Source organism: Medicago truncatula, chromosome 7, assembly GCF_003473485.1.
Source record: "Medicago truncatula cultivar Jemalong A17 chromosome 7, MtrunA17r5.0-ANR, whole genome shotgun sequence".
In the NCBI taxonomy this organism is placed as follows: Eukaryota; Viridiplantae; Streptophyta; class Magnoliopsida; order Fabales; family Fabaceae; genus Medicago; species Medicago truncatula.
The window spans coordinates 45808915-45829028 of record NC_053048.1 but is presented as its reverse complement, the minus strand read 5'-3'; the positions used below and the strand labels follow the sequence as shown (position 1 = coordinate 45829028).

Sequence of the window (20114 nt, the reverse complement as noted above, 5' to 3'; positions counted from 1 at the left end):
TGTATGTCGATCTTGGTTTTCAATTCATTTTGAGTGATGGGAAGATGTGACATTGTATGAATTGACTGAGCATAAATAGTGTCATTATTACACCACAAAATCAAAAAGCTAGTTGTTAAGAATCCTTATTCGACTTGCAATTGGATGGAAAGTTATAACTCTTGTTGATTCACTTGCTCTAATGGTAACATTTATCATCCCAGCTGATTAAGTGATGGTTCCTCCTCTTGATTTCTTTCTCAATCCTTCTTTGATTTAAACATTGTTGATCCTTTTTTCCTTTCAATTAAACTATAAACCATAGTGGCCAAAAATATTTTCCTTTAATGTAAAAACTACGACTATAGCTATGGTGATGCATATAGCTCAAGTTTTGAATATTTTGTTTTCTCAAACCATGACCCTATTAATCAACAATCATCTGATCATCGAACAATTTTAATTCACATTCATGATCACTTATCCCTCTGCCTTTCAACTTTTTCCCCAAGTGATGGGATATTATACCTTCAATCTCGCCTTCGCACAGAAACTTCTTATCCTCTCACACTTGTAGATGAATGGTTTCCCACCGAAGGAAAGACATTTGAGTTTTGAACTTTTCTGTATCCGACTAATGCCTATATAACTTGTTTAAATCAGATAACATGGTAAAACATGAAAATGATATGGGATATATACGAAATGATCATGCTTTTCAAAGTTTAAATGGGGTTCAACTTGGAGAACTTCCTTGATTTTCTTCGTTAAACAAATGCAGGGTTTACTATTCCCTTTAGGATGATGACTCCTAGCATCCTTGATGTAGTTGTCATCTTTGGCTTGCCAACCATGGATTTTGAAGCCCCAACAACTCGTGCATTTCAATATGAAGAATTAGGGGTCGTATTTTCCAAGAAAATCTCAATTTATTTCACCTATGTGTCCACTAATTCAAAGACCCTTGACATGATCTCATACGTAAAGTACATTTTATTCTCTCTCTCTCTCTCTCTCTCTCTCTATATATATATATATATATATATATATATATATATATATATATGGTATAAAAAGTTCTTTGTCTATATTAGACCTACAATTGTGGTTTAAGACCTTCAATTATATGTCTCCTTGTTATAGAATACAAAAACCAATGCACATTTCTATCTTTCTACATTGAGGATCTCTATTTCTTTCTTCGCTGTACTAGTCTTTTTTTAATATATCAAATTGGTTGAACAACAAAAAAAATCCATTCATATCGTATGTGCTCATGTATGGTTCCTTCAACTTTAGATTATACTTTGGTTTCCTTAGTTCCTTCACACAGGTTTTAGCCCTTATAGCGCTACAACTAGGATCTTCTTTTTGGAGTTATTATTCCAGGACCCCATTGCATTGAAGGAGATTTTATAGGTGTGTTTGTAGCCTTTATTCCATGTAGAATCAAAATGATTGGACTCTTATGCTCTCAAAGAGTTATGCTTCATCTTAAGTCTTGCAAACAACCACACCCGTTCTCTCCCACTTGACAAAAACCGCGGTTCAAGAAACTAGACGAGCATTTTGACGATCAGAGACATGTTATGGGGTCTAAAGCCAAGTTATGGCCATGGCAAAACTTCAGTTGAGGTATACAATCCTCATTGTGTTGCAAGGCAATTTAGGCTTTTCCAACATATATCCATCAACTACGAATCAATAGCTCAAACTCTAGTTTCTCCCAGACCAAAAGTTGTTGTCGTCTCAATCCCTCTTCCTTCCACAATTGAAATCCTAACCCATAAAGATGTATTTTTCACGCACCGATGCACACGATCTGGAGACTTCATCTTCAACGTTACACTAATATCTTCAATGTCACACTAATATCATCTCTTTCTTTCCTCTCTTACTTTCACTCTTACCAAACAACCAACAAATCATCTCACTTTCTACTCACTTTCTTCTTACTTTCTTTCCTTTAACATTCTTTCTTATAACTTTCATTCCTTCCACTATCCAAACATTCCCTTAAATTTATTTGAAGGCAAACAAATACAAATTCATATGTTGGCCAAAGCAATTATTTCTTTCATTACATTAGTCACCAAGTATTTATTTAATTTTTTTTTTTTTTGAGAGAGAATTTCAAGCTTGTTTATGTCTACATTCATCTTGAAATGAAGTCTCGTTTTAATGATCCTATCTCGACGACCACAGCACAGCCTCAAAGAAAGCCACGTATAATAAAAAAAGTACATCAACAAATGGTCAAATCAAACACTTGCACACAAATCTCCTTTCTCTTTCTTTTTCTCTCTCTCTCCCAAAAGTTGAACTTTCCAGTTTCAGTTTCCACTTTACCATTTTCACATTCCCATAATCTTCACTAACAAACACCATCCGAATCCGATCTAGGGTTTCTCACTCCATGGACAAATCAAAGCTAGCTCAATTCGGCGAGAGGCTCAAAACCAGCAGCGCCAACATGAGTCGAATCGTAAGCGGCAAAATGAAAGAAATTCTCCAAACTCCAACACCTGAATCCAAAATTGTCGACGAAGCAACATCCGAAACTTTATCTGAACCAAATTGGGGTATGAATCTCAGAATCTGCGGCCTTATTAATGCCGAAGAGTTTAACGGTTCTGAAATAGTGAAAGCTATTAAGAGAAAGATCAATCATAAGAGTCCTATTGTTCAGAAACATAGCCTTGATTTGTTGGAGACTTGTGCTATGAATTGTGATAAAGTGTTTTCGGAAATTGCTTCTGAGAAGGTTCTTGATGATATGGTTAGGTTGATTGAGAATAATCAGGGTGATGGTGGGAATAGAAGAAGGGCGTTTCAGTTGGTTAGAGCTTGGGGTGAGTCTCAGGACATTGCTTATCTTCCTGTTTTCAGTCAGACTTATATGGTTAGTTTCTTTCTTTCCTCCTTGCTTTGTTTCTATACAAAATAGACCAGACACCTGACACAACACAAACAAACACTGGTGATAATTTGAGAAAAATAAATTAATTGAATGTAATCACATGTGTCAGTGTCGTACACTAGACACGCCTTCCATTAGAAGAGTAGGTGCTTTAGAGCTCTTACGTTGTAATATTACATGGTCATTTGAGTGTTACAGTATGTTAGGTTTACGAGGATGTAGAGGATACACTCACCAACATAGTTTCTTTCACTGTTAAAATTCAAATGGGTTTCACAAAATTATAGTTGGACCTATAAAAATTTCAACTTTCAAGTAATAGGAGAGAATAGGATAGGAAGTGTTTATAGAGTGTGTTGCTAGCATTTATTATATGCTGATCAATAATAGAGCTATATCTAAGTGTGTGAGTTGTGATCAAACTAAGGGGAGAAATATAGAGTTCATCTTAGTATGATGAGAGGCTGTTCTATTTATAGAAGTCAGAGTTGGACCAATTATGGGTCTATTGTAGGCAATCTTATTTTGCAGTTTTAGGCTGAGGCTACCCTTATTAAGGATGTTAAAATTAATTCAGTTAAATAAGTTTAAACAAGGCGAAGCACCAACAAATTGCATTTCCATTATGATTTGTCTCGTAGATTTCATAGACCAAGTACTGATAGTAGCTATATAGATCTAAGTCCATATCAATGGTTTTGTTTAGACTTTTTTTTTTTTTTTGGTTTTCCGTTATATCTAATCTAACTATTAGGCTATCTTTCATCTGAGAAATGATATTTAAACAACCATTTTTTACAACTTTAGTGACAACTTTCTCTCATACTCACATTATCTTTTTACTTTCTCTCTCTATTGCTTTGTTTTTTGTGCCACTACCTCATTTCCTTTGTAAAATTTTGGTTGTCACAAAAGTTGTCACATATATGGATGTTCAAATAACACAACTCATTTTCTTTTATGTATTAATCATGACATTACTGTTTGAGATTCCGTACCATAAGGCATTATTCGTTTTATGATAACAACAACGACACCAACAACAAACAAAACCTTTCCCATTAAGTGGGATTGGTTATACTTATATGGATTAAATGATGTCATTATGTCCTGTCCTGTCATGGATCATGTTCTGTGATTTAGATCATTAAAACTCAGTTCTTTCTTGATGGGTTAGCTTATTATTTTGCTTGATCATTACCTCAAATTATTGAGCTATCTTCCATCTTGATCTGTCATATTTACCAAGGTCTGCTCAACACATGCCCAAACCACCATAAGACCCAACTATCTTTTATTCCTAATTCTGTCATGTCTCGTATAACTACTATTCTGCTGTCACATTTTCATCTCATTAACACCGAACATGTTTTCGTTGCTGGTTTTATGACCATGCAGTCAATTTTCTTTTAATTGTTTGTTTTTTTGAGAAATAAAATTACTTTTAATCTTAAAAGGCAATGTCGGGTCCAAAATATGTTGACGTATTTTCATTTAGTCTACCCAGGTCGAATACTATGATTTAATTTATCTATTTCTTCATTACTTTTATGATGGATTCAAGGTATCTGCACTGAAATTTTTGCATATTAAGATTTCCAACTTTGGCTTCCAAGCCTGTCTTAGGATATATCTAAATGAATTTGCATTTTATACACCATTTTACTTTATCTGGTTTCAAATGCAAAGCTTCTCTTCAACTCTATACCATTTATTTTCTCTCCCAAATAATTCAAATAACATAGGTTCCAAGAAAAACTTGATTGAAATTTGGATAAGAAAATTTCATTGAGAAGGTGTATTAAAAGCTTAAAAGAAGCAAGTATCATCGATCTCAGAGATTGTCTGCAGAAGTATACTATGTAAAAATATCATTTACCAGGTGACCTTCGGATATCATTCTACAGAATGTTGGTTTTGATGTGAATATCATGTTCTTATTTATTCTCTCCTCTTCCAAATATGACACCTATTTTTTATTTTACCATGATGTAGTCTTGTGCTCCTTTTCTCTCTGCTATTAATTTGAATCATACATTTTTTTCCCATTGATTACAGAGTTTGAAAGGAAGGGGTGAATCACTTGACATGACGACAGGAAATTCACCACCTATTCCGTATGCCTCAGAGTCAAGTGCTTATCAACATCCTTTAGATCCCCCTGAAAGATACCCAGTTCCAGAAGCAGGGCTACATGCTCTTGCTCTGGACGACTCGGCAGCTTTCTTTTCTGATCACCAACCAGCATCAGCTGAAGAGAAGAAAGAGCATCTTGTGGTTGCTCGAAACAGTCTTGAATTGCTCTCTAGCATATTAAATTCTGAGGCAGAGCCAAAACCTTTAAAGGTAAACTTTTTTGAAATTAAAGAAGTGCTGCTAGCAACACCTGAACAATAAATTGTTGTTATGTTTACTACTTCATGATGTTTCTTGCCAGATTCTAAATTAACTGCTTTTCCATGCAAGGATACCATTCTTATGCTGGATATAATTTTTTTTGCCTCTTATCCAAGGATAGATCCAGAAATCTATTAAACAGGAGGCTGAAACAAATTTGATAATAATTATTTTTTTTTGGGAAATCAAGGTACCTTTGAATGCAGCAGTGGAGATTAATATATCGAGATAATTGAGATCTATTTAAGAAATTGTTGAATCCCTGATCAAATAATTAAAGATCCAAATATCTAATAAATGCACCGCAATAATATATTTTTTCCTAATAGAAAGTACAAGATTTTGTGTGGTTGTAGGAAGATTTAACTTTGAGTCTGCTGGATAAGTGCAAGCAATCACTCTTTCTTATCAAGGAGATTGTGGAAAGCACCGCAAATGACGAAGAGACACTTTTTGAGGCTTTATATCTCAATGATGAGCTGCAGCAGTTGGTTTCTAAGTATGAAGAGTTGGAAGCTTCAAGTTCAGAGGCACAAAGTGTTGACACTGCAGGGCACGATGCAGAAGCTGTTCAAAACCCCACCGAAAGGCGTGAAGTGGAAGCTGTTCAAAATCCCACTGAACGGCGTGAAGTGGAAGCTGTTCAAAATCCCACCGAAAGGCGTGAAGGTGATGAGTCCGAAGAGCTGTCAGAAGCTGCTCAGAGTCTTGATCGAAAGCTGCCTCAAAAGTCAAACACCTGTGAAGTCGTTGTCGATGCAACCGAGGGGGTTAGTCATGTTGAAACCAAAATAGTGGATAGCACGAAAGAGAAGAATGTTGAACCTAGCCTCAAGACTAATACCGAATGAGAAAAGCGAAGGTTGCGTGTTTCATTGTTTCTTCTTGCTTTATATTTTGTTGCTGTCCATATTGTGTAGGCGTGTAATATTTTTAACCTATAGTTCCTTCTATAAGGGTGATTATATCCCGAGGATTGTGATATTTAATCCTTGTGAGATTATTGTAATTCATCATAATGTTAATGTGGTCTTTTCCTTAAAAATGCTCACATTTTGATCCTCTTCCTCAGATAAACGAGTCATGTTTAGTGCATGGACTGTTATATTCCTTGAAAGTACGATGTTCTATATCATTTTTGATGAAGGATCTGGATTCTGTAATTTTGGGCGGTTTTAGACTTAAAGTTGGAGAGAAATTGAAAAAATATGGAGAACATGGGGGGAAAATACGAGAAAGAAAACGAGAGACAAGAGAGATAGAAAGAAAAGTAAGTGACTTTCAAGGTAGATGATCCTTACCCTAACTTGATTGTGTTCTAAAAACAATAAATTGTGGTGTGCAGAAATTGTACCGTCTTATTTTGTTTTCATAATTTACAAGCCATGTTTTTATTAGAAAATAATAAAACTGACCTTTGTTTTTGGATGATAAAAATTGGTCATATTCTACCACACACTTTGGTGAAGGAAGTATATAGGATTTGGCAAATGGTTAACAATACACTTCAGGTTAGAAATATTGGTCATACTTTAACTTGAACAATTATTGAACATTTGTTTATCATTCTTCCAAATTTTAAATTAATCTAGTTATTTTCCCTTAGAAATTGTAGGATTAAGACAAAAAATAGTATTCATCAACCAATGAAATTGATTATACAATAATCAGTCAAAAAATTATCATCACAAGTATAAGTATGGAGGTCAAATTTAAATAATTAAGTAAAATCAACATGAGCTGTGGAGATATAATTTGTTTTAACAAAATTAAAATTAATATCAAGCGAAAAATCAAAGTGAATTGAGAACCATATGATTCTGAAAGAACTTGCTGCTCTTCTTAAGCAGATATCTGGCTGTAGTGACTGACACTACCATGCTTCCAAACACTACGAAGTAACACTTCAATTTGATATTCATGGCGCGTTCTAGTAAGACGGCTCCCTTCTTGCGATCCTTCACTTTTTCACTTGATGTTGCAGTGAACAACTTGACTGTTGCCAAGTTTGCTGGATTTAATGGTACAAAATCTCGTGAAGAAGCGATGGCTAGTCAGGATGCTGATGGTGGCAGAGGTCTCCAAAATATTTGTGGTCTCACTAATTACTGACTGAAGCATTGGCTGGAGATTATAGGGGGCTTTGGAAAAGGTAACTTTATTCACATTACTATTTCATTTTAATATTCATCATTTTTTCCTTTTTATTCGCATCAAATTAACAGTCATTGTAACTACATGTAGCATTGCATGGCATACCAGCCATAATACTCTGCAGCAGTTGCATTCTTATTCATTGATTTTTTACCCTTGTCATCCATTTCTCACTACTTCACTGTTTCTTTTTATGAGAAGAATTGTGGGGAGGATGGCAGAAAAAATATGCCATGATCAGAATCATATTAAAAGAACCAAGTTAATCAGTATGGGTCACGGACCAAGTCTTAACTAGTGTCACGCACATGCATAAACCAACAAATGATAAAAAAATTACAACCTGAAAAAATCATAAAAGTTTTAGTTTAGTATATATATATATATATTTTTTTTTTATAACTACGTTATTGTGTTAAGCATCCACCGACTTTGTTGATAACTAATCTCCGTTGAAGAATCTGACTGACCACTTTTAGTGGAGTCTCTCCTTCCAACCAAATTTTTTCTATCCACAAGGTTCGAACTCAAGACCTTACTTAAAAGAAAACTTTAAAAATTGAATTTGAGTATAATTTATAAAAGGAACTTTAATTTGATCCTTCAAAAGTATTATTACATTAGATTTTTAAAGGTTGTCACCATCAAATTAGTCCCTAAAAGTCTATAGGATTTGGCTTCTTTTGAGTAAACTCTCATTTTAGATGAAAAAGCAAGATGTACTTCTCAGTAAACAACTGGTTGATGAAAATTTCACATTTGTAAGGTACTATTAAGAAGTTGATAAAAATGTTTTTCAAACACTATGAAGTAGCACTTGAATTTTAATGATTAATTAATTTGGCAACAGAGACCGTGATTGTTAAATGAAGTAGCTAATTGAAAATCTTTCTTCATGAATCTTTTGCATGCTGTGCATAATTTATAAGGAAGAAGCGTGGACGACAAGAAATAAAGCCATGGTCCCCTCACCACTGATTCCAGCTAATAGCACGTAGGCAAGAATTGCAATGCAGACAATCATGCTCTTTGTTTGGTTATGGAGATGATGAAGACACCTGTTCAGAGCATATGTGTAACACACAAGGCTTCCATAGCCATGCAAGCTGAAGAATGTCTAATGCTCAGCACCCCACCTGCTTTAACGTGTCCATTCATCACCATTCTCACTTCCCTTATAAATTACCAGTTCTCATTGAGGTTCTCCTCATCACAAACAACAGTCCTCCAATATCTGTCATCATGGCTAAGCTTCTTGCACTCTCTCTTTCACTTTGTTTTCTACTTTTCAGTGGCTGTTTTGCTATTAGAGAGCATCAGCCTCATCAAAAGCAGCAGCCTCAACAAAATGAGTGTCAGCTAGAGCAGCTGAATGCACTCGAACCTGATAACCGCATAGAGTCTGAAGGTGGCATTATTGAGACTTGGAATCCAAACAACAGGCAATTCAGATGTGCTGGTGTGGCCCTCTCTCGTTGTACCCTTCAACGCAATTCTCTCCGCAGACCATTCTACTCCAATGCTCCTCAAGAAATTTTCATCCAACAAGGTCAGTCACTTTGATATTCTTCCAATATCTTTACCTAAATTACATGCATGCATATATTAGTGACAATATTGATCACATAGAAGTAATTATTTTTTACTATACCAATTACAGGTAGTGGATATTTTGGCATGGTATTCCCGGGTTGTCCTGAGACCTTTGAGGAGCCACAGGAATCTGAACAAAGAGAGAGTCGCAGGATCAGGGAATCTGTACAAGGAGAGAGTCGCAGGATCAGGGAATCTGAACAAGGAGAAGGACGCAGGTTCAGAGACAGTCACCAAAAGGTTAACCGCTTCAGAGAGGGTGATCTCATTGCAGTTCCTACCGGTACTGTATTTTGGATGTACAATGACCAGGACACTCCAGTCATTGCCGTTTCTCTTATTGACACTGGCAGCTTCCAAAATCAACTTGATGAGATGCCTAGGGTGAGCACTGAGCATAATGAAACTTCCCATATAATATATATAGATTATAATATGATAAAAGATAATCAAGTTTTAACTCTAATAGAAATTGGCATTTGTTTGTTTTTGACTGACAATGCTTGACAGAGATTCTATCTTGCTGGGAACCAAGAGCAAGAGTTTTTACAATATCAGCAACAACAAGTGAGAGGAAGGGGAGAACAAAGGAGAGGAAGGGAACAACAAGAAAATGAAGGAGGCAACATTTTCAGTGGCTTCAAGAGGGATTTCTTGGAAGATGCATTGAACGTGAATAGGCATATAGTTGACAGACTTCAAGGCAGGAATGAAGATGAGGAGAAGGGAGCCATTGTCAAAGTGAGAGGTGGCCTCAGCTTTGTTACCCCACCAGAGAGGCAATCACGTCACCAAGGAGGCAGCATAATAGAGGAAGATGAAGATGAAGAGGACGAGTGGAGGAGGCCACATCATCAGAAAAGCAGAAGAGGGGAAGAGGAAGAGCGCCCCTGCCGCCGAGGCCAAAAATGTGAAAGAAGCAACGGTCTTGAGGAAACAATTTGCACCGCTAGACTTCGCCAGAACATTGGCTCATCTTCATCACCTGACATCTACAACCCTGAAGCTGGTAGAATCAAAACTGTCACCAGCTTTGACCTCCCAGCTCTAAGGTGGCTCAGACTCAGTGCTGAACATGGAACTCTCCACAGGGTAAATTTGTTATTTTCTTTTAATTTGAGTTCAACATTACTGGAAATGTTGGAAAGTAATAGCTAACTCAATAAAATGTCCATACAGAATGCTATGTTCGTGCCACACTACAATCTGAATGCAAACAGCGCAATATACGCATTGAGGGGACGTGCACGGTTACAAGTAGTGAACTGCAATGGCAACACTGTGTTTGATGGCGAACTTGAAGCCGGTCGCGTGTTGATAGTACCACAAAATTTTGCTGTAGCTGCAAAATCAATGAGCGACAGGTTCCAGTATGTGTCATTCAAGACCAATGATAATGCTGCCATTGCTAGGCTTGCAGGGACACAATCCACTCTAAGTGGTGTGCCAATGGATGTGCTTGCAGCTACATACAACATGGACAGGAATGAGGCAAGGCAGCTCAAGAACAACAATCTCTATAAATTTCTAGTTCCACCCCGTGAGTCCGAACGCAGAGCTGCAGCTTAAATTTGACACCAATCAATAATAATGATAATAATAATAATGAAAATTATGAATAAGAGAACTAAGGCTTAGATGCCTTTACTCGAGTCATGTACCTTTTGCGGAAACAGAATAAACAAAAAGCGAAATTTCAAATGGTTTATGATTTTCTGTCAAAGTTTGTGTGTTCTGTGTCTTAGAAGTTTGTTTTTTTCTTCATGGTTTATGGTTTATGAAATGTCTCATCCTTGATGCATTAGAATTATCGAGTATTCGCTAATCGCAAAAAAATAGTTGGCTTAAAATAACTTGACATGGTATCAACATTCAACTTCTTATACTATACTATCGTATGTCATAATTTTTTTGAAGTAAGAGTTCAATTTCACAGTCGCTTGAGCCTACTAGTAAAATCACCTCCAACCAAACTACATCATTCAACATTTCAACTAGACAACTACTATTTAGTTCCTTCAACTCTATTCCGCATATTCATATTATTTATCAAAGTGATTGTGTTCAAGTGTTTAATGAACTTTTGTGGAAAAACTTAAATTTGAACATCGAGTGAGAGATTTTTTAGTCATAATTTACTTATCTTATAGCCAAACTCCAAATTATTACGACCTTCCTCTAGAAATCGAAGAGTTAATCTTGTGATTAATTCAACAATGGATCCAGAAATTTTAATAAGTGGGGTTGAAGTCCATTTATGATAGGTATTTATATAATATGTAAATGCAAGTGATAAAATTATCACATGATTATTAAAAAAAATTGGAGATTTAAAAAATTATATCATTGTACATTCAAAATTTTAAGACTCCTTAAAATTGAAGAATTGGAATCGCTCTATGTGTGTTTCATATTTTCAAAATGTCGCATTTTTTTCTCTTCATTTTCAACATTACTAAAAATATCACTATCTATATTACCGGATAATATTTCAAAAATCGATCTCCTTTAGAGTTGCACATTTCATATTTTGAATATCAACCTCTATGAATCTTATTTTTAAGAATGGCAATTGATTCTTTAGTTGATGTGAGACTCTAATGTTGGTTTTGTTTCAAAATATAAGCACCTTCAAGAATATGAATAAGAGGAGCAACTTATATGGATGAATGTTTCTTCACTAAATTTCAATAAATTGCAACAAAAAAAAAAATGGTTACACTTGCAAGAGTCTCTTAATTTAAAGTTGAAACTATTGGGAAAAAATCATGTCCCACATCGGAAAGATAAGACTCTTTATAAGAGTTTATATAGAGGAGACAATTCTCACCTTGTGAATTGATTTTTAAGGATGAGTTAGACCTCCAATTTCATTATGGTATCAGAGCTTGTCGAATTCAAGGGCTGCCTAAACCTATTCACACACCAAGCTCAAAGAGTGCTGGGTGTGAGGGGGTGTATTGGGAAAAAGGATGAGTTAGACCCCCAATTTTAACAGAAACATGAACACACATAGAGCAGCGAGTCGACCACTTCAACTTCCTTTCATGTTTTAAAGAAAAACCAATTATTTATTTTTAAAGTTATAAACCAATCTTTATTCCTAAGACAATACACACGAAAGACCATCCATTTTTTTCAAAATGGATTGTATAAGTCAACAAATATAATATGATATCAGTTTATTCATCAGTATTAGTTTGTTTGTAGTATAATTTCTGGATATGTGGAGTCAATACATCAAAACATCAAATTATTGGTTTATTTTCTAAAGAGAAGTGAGGTCAATTGACCCCAATATGAGCTATGTGGATCTGTGGTTGGATTAATTAATGTTCCTTGATAGCACATGGTGATTATACTATTTGACAAGTTCATGTATGTGGTTATAAACGGTTTACTGTTAAATAGGTATAAATTATTATAGTAAGCTATAATAATTTTTTATTTTAGTTAATCAATTCTTTCTTTATATATGTTCATGTTGTTACATATTAGACAATAATATATGTACAAAGATTTATGTAAGTATCTTGAAAACACTTTTGAAGAAATAGGAAGTAAGGTTGTTTCTTTTTAAAGCAAATAAGCCCTCAAGTAGGTGTTATAAAGTGAATGATGGATAATTTGGAGATTTCTATTGCATGTTAATTTTGATTTATCTAATTGACATATCAAATGGCTTCCGGTTAATGTAAAATTTTATACACATGATCTATGTTTTAATATCTTTCAATCCAACAGTCAATTTTGTAATATAGTTCTACAATAAATAATTATCATCGATGTCATATATTAAATTTGAAACCACGGTGTCCGTTGATCATATTTCTCACGCGCGCGCATATATATATATATATATATCTTAATCTTAATTATATACGAGCATGCCTCATTTTTAGACCACCAATCAAATATATCTTAATCTTAATCTTGATGCATTTTTAATTTGATTACACTTCTTGGAGCTTTGTTTTCAACCTATGTAAGTTTTTTTTTTCTCCATTATTAAGCCTGCATGTTCTTTTGTTAATTGGTTAAATATTGTTGATGTTTTCTTGGTTTCTTTACACAATATCTACTCAAATTTGGCATGGTTTCTATTGCTAATATACATTAGTGTGACTTCTTTGAGAGGTAGGCAACTAATGATTTTATTCTAATTTTTCGCCTCTATCATTTTGAAACTCAATCAAACATACATGATAACACTTTTCAAATTTCAAATTTTTCCTCCAATCATTTTGAAACTCAATCAACGTACAATTTGCATTGAAGGACATAATAAAATCGAAATTACACATTTTCATGTAAATAAATGTTATGTATCCTCAGATTGAGTGAAAAAGTATACACGATAGGATAAGTATATAAATCAATTAGATGAACGAAGGCGGTTGATGATGGCCCTGGATGTTGTAGGGATTTTGTTATCTTTTTTTATTTTATTTTTTATGAACAGAGACCATCCATTATCATTTTCCTTCCCAACAACAAGTCAACAATCATAGTTCAAAAGATTGATACAAAATGTATCTGTGGTCCAACATTTCTCCAAAAGTGGAAACTAACCCCCAAAACAACACAAGGATTTTGTTACCTTTAAATCGTTAAGTTATTGCTACAATAATAATTATAACAGAGGAAAGTCTATTTTGACTATCCATGCTTTGAGAAATTAATTATTTGCACAACAACACTTCGGTGACAAAAACTTGGTTGTAAAGGTGTTCATTGAATTTAATCTTGTGATTAATTATTGCTCTGCGATAGTTCATGATGATTATACTATTTGAACTGTTCATGTATATGGTATGACTTTTTTTACTTTTGAATAGGTATGCGATTTCAACTTATCTCAAATGAAGTATAATACTTTTTTTTTTTGTAGATCAACTGCATGAACATTAAGCTATCATAATGTTTATTCTTATCAATCAATTCATTCTTTATATCATCCTTATTGAATGTTCATGTTGTTACATATTAGACAACGATATGTGTTCAAAGATTTCTGTTTCTATAAATACCACATATATCAACATAAACACACTCACAAGTCATAACACATCACCGACGATAAACTCAATCATCACCTTCCATCAAACTCTCTTCCCTTTCCTACAACAATGACCAATCTTCCCACCTCAAACCCATTCTTATTAACCTAGCAAACCGTTATGACGACTTCTTTTTGTAGAGATAACAACCACTATTAAACACAAGAAAACCGTAGTTGTGGTGACTCCACCACAAACACCTTTGGTGCCGATTCCAGCACAGATGGTGGTGGTGGCTCCACCAACCACTATATCAGTGAAAGAACCGATCACACTTCATACCATTAATGGAAAGGATGAAATTTTGTCCAAAAAAATAAATATACTGTGAATGTGGGGATGGACTCGTAGGGCAAACATGTGTGGTTGTGTGCAGGATTGTCTAGATGTTCTTATCTCTATATAAAACAAATTTGAACCATCAATACAATCTAATGATAAATTTTGTAGGTTTCACCAATGAGAGACTTAATTGAGCCATCATCCTAGAATCCACCCCAAAAAGAACATTATAAATGAAACTTTTGTAACCTATAGGTTACAAAAGAAACTTTATCGCTTTTCTTGGTCCTCTCATTTCTCCTTTCTAGCTTAATCAAAGCCTCAAGTTTAAACTTGAGTTTAGGCATACACCAATGTTAAAACTCTTATGAAGAGTTTATTGATCATTTAAGTTCCACAAAGCTCAATGATTAGACTACACAACTGCATGAAGGTACCCAATTTTTTTAAAAAAAGAATCATGTTTCTTTTCCAAATTTCAAACGGTAGATATTGAAAGTTATAATTTTCCAATAAAAATAATAAAATCTACAAAATTTATTTAGTCATTTAAAGATAATTGAACGGAGAACAAAGTGAAAATTATAAATAAAATAGTTTAAACATAAAATTTTGAAGTGAGAAAAGACTACTGAGAAACTCATGCAAGAACTCGATCAATATATTTCGGAATAGTTGATAAATAAAACTTGATTGGGTAAAAAAAACAGCAGGATATTTTTTTTATGTGATTAATTTAGGGTGGAGATATTATTGTTTCGCTCAAATGTAGAAATAACATTTGAGCTCAAAGGTTTTTATATTTATCTCTCTCTACAAACATTAATGGAATCCAAACTCACAATTTTTAGATTCCACTGTATCAAATCCATGGATATATTTATTTATTTTTATACAAACAATATGATATATTGATTTTTTTTTATTTTTAAGGAATGATATATTGATTTAATATAAAGTTGTGTTATTTAAACATTCATTTATATGACAACTTTTAAGACAATCAAAATTTTACAAAGAAAATAAAATATTAGTACAAAATCTAAAGCAACAGAGAAAAAGTAAAAAAATAATGTATATGAGAATGAAAGTTATCACAAAAATTATTAAAAAATATTGTTCAAATATCATTTCTATTTAAATATATACCAATACTTGAAATAATGGCTACATATATAACATCTATTATCTATTGCTATTATGTCTCTCACTCACTCACAGGCTACATACATATCTCCAACTTATAGTTAACTAGCTAGCTAGATAGACATGTGCACGCACGCATGTCAAACTCAATCCTATGATTCATATCAAACATTCAATGTAAGAACAGTAATTTGAAATAAAGTTGAAAGTGAATCGGGTGCATATATATCTAAATATTACAAGACAGTAATGACCACCTCATGTGCATGAAAATCAAGAAAATAGCATATATGCAAGATAACAATGAATTATATATTCATATATGGTCCCCATCACCACCGATTTCAGCTAGCTCTGAACACTCCTCTCTTATAGTTTTGTTTGGTTATGGATATAATGTTGAATTGAAGCCACCTGCAGTAATGAGACATTGTGACTTTGTGAGGTGTAATGCACATGGCTTTCATAGCCATGCACGATGAAGAATGTCTAATGCTCAGTAACACATATATATTCTCTGATATGACGTGTCACTCCTTCACATTGCTCTCTTTCACTATAAATTCCCATGCAATTAAGGATCTCCGCATCACAACACAACCAAGCATATATTCATTCTATCCAATCATGGCTAAGCTTCTTGCACTCTCTCTTTTTCTACTTTTAAGTAGCTGTTTTGCTATCAGAGAGCATCAGCCTCATCAAAAGCAGCAGCCTCAACAAAATGAATGCCAGCTAGAGCAGCTGAATGCCCTTGAACCTGATAACCGTATAGAGTCAGAAGGTGGCATTATTGAGACTTGGAATCCAAACAACAGGCAATTCAGATGTGCAGGTGTGGCCCTCTCTCGTTGTACCCTTCAACGCAATTCTCTCCGCAGACCATCCTACTCCAATGCTCCTCAAGAAATTTTCATCCAACAAGGTCAGTTACTTTGATATTTCTTCCAATATCTTTACCTACATTACATGCATATATTAGTGATCACATAGAAGTAAGTATTTTTTACTATACCAATTACAGGTAGTGGATATTTTGGCATGGTATTCCCGGGTTGTCCTGAGACTTTTGAGGAGCCACAGGAATCTGAACAGAGAGAGAGTCGCAGGTTCAGGGAATCTGAACAGAGAGAGAGTCGCAGGATTAGGGAATCTGAACAAGGAGAGAGTCGCAGGTTCAGGGAATCTGAACAAGGAGAAGGACGCAGGTTCAGAGACAGTCACCAAAAGGTTAACCGCTTCAGAGAGGGTGATCTCATTGCAGTTCCTACCGGTACTGTATTTTGGATGTACAATGACCAGGACACTCCAGTCATTGCCGTTTCTCTTATTGACACTGGCAGCTTCCAAAATCAACTTGATGAGATGCCTAGGGTGAGCACTGAGCATAATGAAACTTCCCATATAATATATATAGATTATAATATGATAAAAGATAATCAAGTTTTAACTCTAATAGAAATTGGCATTTGTTTGTTTTTGACTGACAATGCTTGACAGAGATTCTATCTTGCTGGGAACCAAGAGCAAGAGTTTTTACAATATCAGCAACAACAAGTGAGAGGAAGGGGAGAACAAAGGAGAGGAAGGGAACAACAAGAAAATGAAGGAGGCAACATTTTCAGTGGCTTCAAGAGGGATTTCTTGGAAGATGCATTGAACGTGAACAGGCATATAGTTGAAAAACTTCAAGGCAGGAATGAAGACCAGGAGAAGGGAGCCATTGTCAAAGTGGAAGGAGGACTCAGCATCATGAGCCCTCCAGAGAGACAACAACGCCACCCCAGCAGACAAGATGAAGAAGATGAAGATGAAGAGGATGAGTGGAGGCCACATCATCAGAAAAGCAGAAGAGAAAGAGAAAGGCACAACGGTCTTGCGGAAACAATTTGCACTGCCAGGCTTCACCAGAACATGGTCTCATCTTCATCACCTGACATCTACAACCCTCAAGCTGGTAGAATCAAAACTATCACCAGCTTCGACCTCCCAGCTCTCAGGTGGCTAAGACTCAGTGCTGAGCATGGAACTCTCCACAGAGTATGTTTTTTGTTTTAATTTGTTGTCCAGATTCGCATCAAAATTATAGAAATTGTTCAAGAATTACTAACGCTTTATATGAAACAGAATGCTATGTTCGTTCCACACTACAATCTCAATGCAAACAGCATAATATTGGCATTGAATGGACGTGCAAGGCTACAAGTAGTGAACTGCAATGGCAACACTGTGTTCGATGAGGAACTAGAAGCTGGCCGTGCATTGATCGTGCCACAAAACTTTGCTGTTGCAGCAAAATCAGTGAGCGACAGGTTCACTTATGTTTCATTCAAGACCAATGATAATGCCGCAATTGCCAGGCTTGCAGGGACACAATCCACTCTAAGTGGTATGCCAGTGGATGTGCTTGCAGCTACATTCAACATGGACAGGAATGAGGCAAGGCAGCTCAAAAACAACAATCTCTTTAAATTTCTAGTTCCACCCCGTGAGTCCGAACGCAGAGCTGCAGCTTAGAAACAAACACCGTTTCTAAGGCTTTTTGCATGCTGAGACATGTATCCCACACAAGTGGTTAATAATAATGAATAAAAAAACAAAGGCTTAGATGCCTTTTGAAGTTATGTATGTGTAAGTACTGTATCTGAGTCATGAACCTTTTTCGGAAATGAATAAAGTACAAGTTAAATTAATCCCAATGCTTTATAATTTCTGTCAAGTTTGTTTTGACCATGCTACTTCACCTTTATAATAAAGCAAATATAGAAAACAATGAGACCCTATAGCATCATTTGCAAAACAGATCTGTGTTAAGACAGACATGGACATGCACTTGTTTTATAACAAAATAAAATGTTAATAAATAGAATCAAGTGAAGTGAATGCTTGAGTTACAATTTATTTAATATTATAACAAGAGTTTCAGTTCCAATGAAAAATTTTAACGAGCTGGGAGGAGGATTGAACCCTCAACCTCAGCATTATCACTCAACTCCTTAACTCTCTCATCCCGCCACCAAGTCAACCTTATATCCCTCCTTTTCAGGTACTCTTTCTTTATTGGTTTTGTAAATTTTCTTACAAATTTATATACTTCAAGCTAGTTGTGAAAATTAAGAAGACAAAGTCCTTCTCGAACACTAGCAGAAGCATCAGAAACATATCAGTTTTATTTGAATAGCTTGCTGCATGAGATTGAAGTGATTAGGATTAAACTTATTCTTACTTGGTCAATTAAGCTCTAGCTTATAATTTTTGCTATTTCTTCAATTCTTATTATTTTTCCATACAATTCTGTTTTAAGAAATAGTACAATACATGACCATTGACAACCTACCTATATTGTCTATTTTGCATAACTATTCAGTTTATGGAAATGTTATCAACTGCGGATCGCATAAAATAACAACAGATTGTTCAAATTCTACTATAACACAGTACTTTAGCGCCCTAACGGTGTATCCCAGAACAACAGTGAATTGTTCAAATTCGGCTACGTTGTAATGAAACATATGAATAGTTACATGAAAGGAATGTGATACATCTTTTCTGCTAACATCTATTTCAGTTACATTACTTTCACTAACGTTATCAAATCACGCAATCCTAAAATCTTCTCTTAATCCCAATTTAATTTCACCATAAACCCTAATTCCAAGCCATTCATCACAATCCGATTTTCTAATCATCTCAATCCAAATTTACCAACCAATTCGTCCTAATCCTAACACCAGGAAAAAGTGTTTTCAATTATAGAGAAAGAGAGAGACTGACCTGAGAATTCGCTATTGAAGCAAAGTTGTAGCGACAAAATAAGACTTAGACAGATATGTAACTGCAGAGGTAATGGATTGAGGTGATAGAGGATAATGGAGGGAAAGTTAGGAGAAATAGAACGAATTTGAGGAGGAAATGTACCAAAAATGTAATTTTTAAATTTGTGCTAAAATAATCTTTAAAAAAAAACTTGTTATCAACTAAGTTTTTTTTATCCTAAAATGTAAATGAATTTTCTTAAACATTGGTTGAGAAGATAAAAATAAAAATATTGTATTAAAAAATAGTGGAAAATAGTGAATTTAATTTTTCAAAAGTTAAAATATTGTTAACATATGTTTTTTTCTTTTTTTGTCCTTGTAAAGAAAAAAAGTAACATATTTGTGTTCTTATAAATTTTTAGTTTTAGTCTCTCAACAATAGTTACAAGATTGATAGAATGGATTTGTGTGAAAAGTTAGAATTTCTTGGTTGTAAATCTTTGATGGATGATTTTGTGGATATTAATGGTGAAGCATTATAATCATTCTAACTAAAAATTATAGATTAAAGGTCAATGTGGTTCATAAACTATCATTATCTCTTTGATTTAGTCATTAAACTATTAAATATACTAAAAGGTCCCACAATTATAGAAAATACACCAACTTACTCCCTTCGATTACTATTATAATTAAAAATTCACTTTTTAAATTCATTTAATAAATGATGTATGTAGTCTATATATAGACCACATTCATTATTTATTGAATGAATCTAAAATGTCAATTTTTGCTTATAATAATGACCGGAGGGAGTAGCTCTTA

The 20114-nt window shown here is 34.5% G+C and overlaps 3 protein-coding genes and 1 long non-coding RNA gene across 4 annotated transcripts; 3 read left to right on the top strand and 1 right to left on the bottom strand.

The window, feature by feature from the left end:
* The first annotated feature begins 2107 nt into the window (after positions 1-2107).
* On the top strand, positions 2108-6341 carry LOC25499268 (TOM1-like protein 2). The gene is made up of 3 exons (XM_013594450.2): positions 2108-2881; positions 4958-5245; positions 5653-6341. Exons 1-3 carry the CDS (start codon positions 2396-2398, stop codon positions 6145-6147), a joined length of 1269 nt encoding a protein of 422 aa, XP_013449904.1. The 5' UTR covers positions 2108-2395; the 3' UTR covers positions 6148-6341.
* Positions 6342-8548: 2207 nt separating this feature from the next.
* On the top strand, positions 8549-10766 carry LOC25499267 (legumin A). Its single transcript, XM_024770506.2, has 4 exons — positions 8549-8999; positions 9111-9427; positions 9554-10135; positions 10223-10766. Exons 1-4 carry the CDS (start codon positions 8564-8566, stop codon positions 10610-10612), a joined length of 1725 nt encoding a protein of 574 aa, XP_024626274.2. The 5' UTR covers positions 8549-8563; the 3' UTR covers positions 10613-10766.
* Positions 10767-16104: 5338 nt separating this feature from the next.
* Positions 16105-18224, top strand: LOC25499266 (legumin A). Its single transcript, XM_039828039.1, has 4 exons — positions 16105-16456; positions 16556-16905; positions 17032-17571; positions 17659-18224. The coding sequence occupies exons 1-4, from the start codon at positions 16159-16161 to the stop codon at positions 18046-18048; spliced, it is 1578 nt and encodes a 525-aa protein (XP_039683973.1). The 5' UTR covers positions 16105-16158; the 3' UTR covers positions 18049-18224.
* On the bottom strand, positions 16136-19472 carry LOC112416321 (uncharacterized). Its single transcript, XR_003006654.2, has 2 exons — positions 19306-19472; positions 16136-16491 (listed from the first exon to the last, which is right to left on the bottom strand). It is a non-coding gene; the product is annotated as an uncharacterized lncRNA (long non-coding RNA).
* Between the last annotated feature and the right edge of the window lie 642 nt (positions 19473-20114).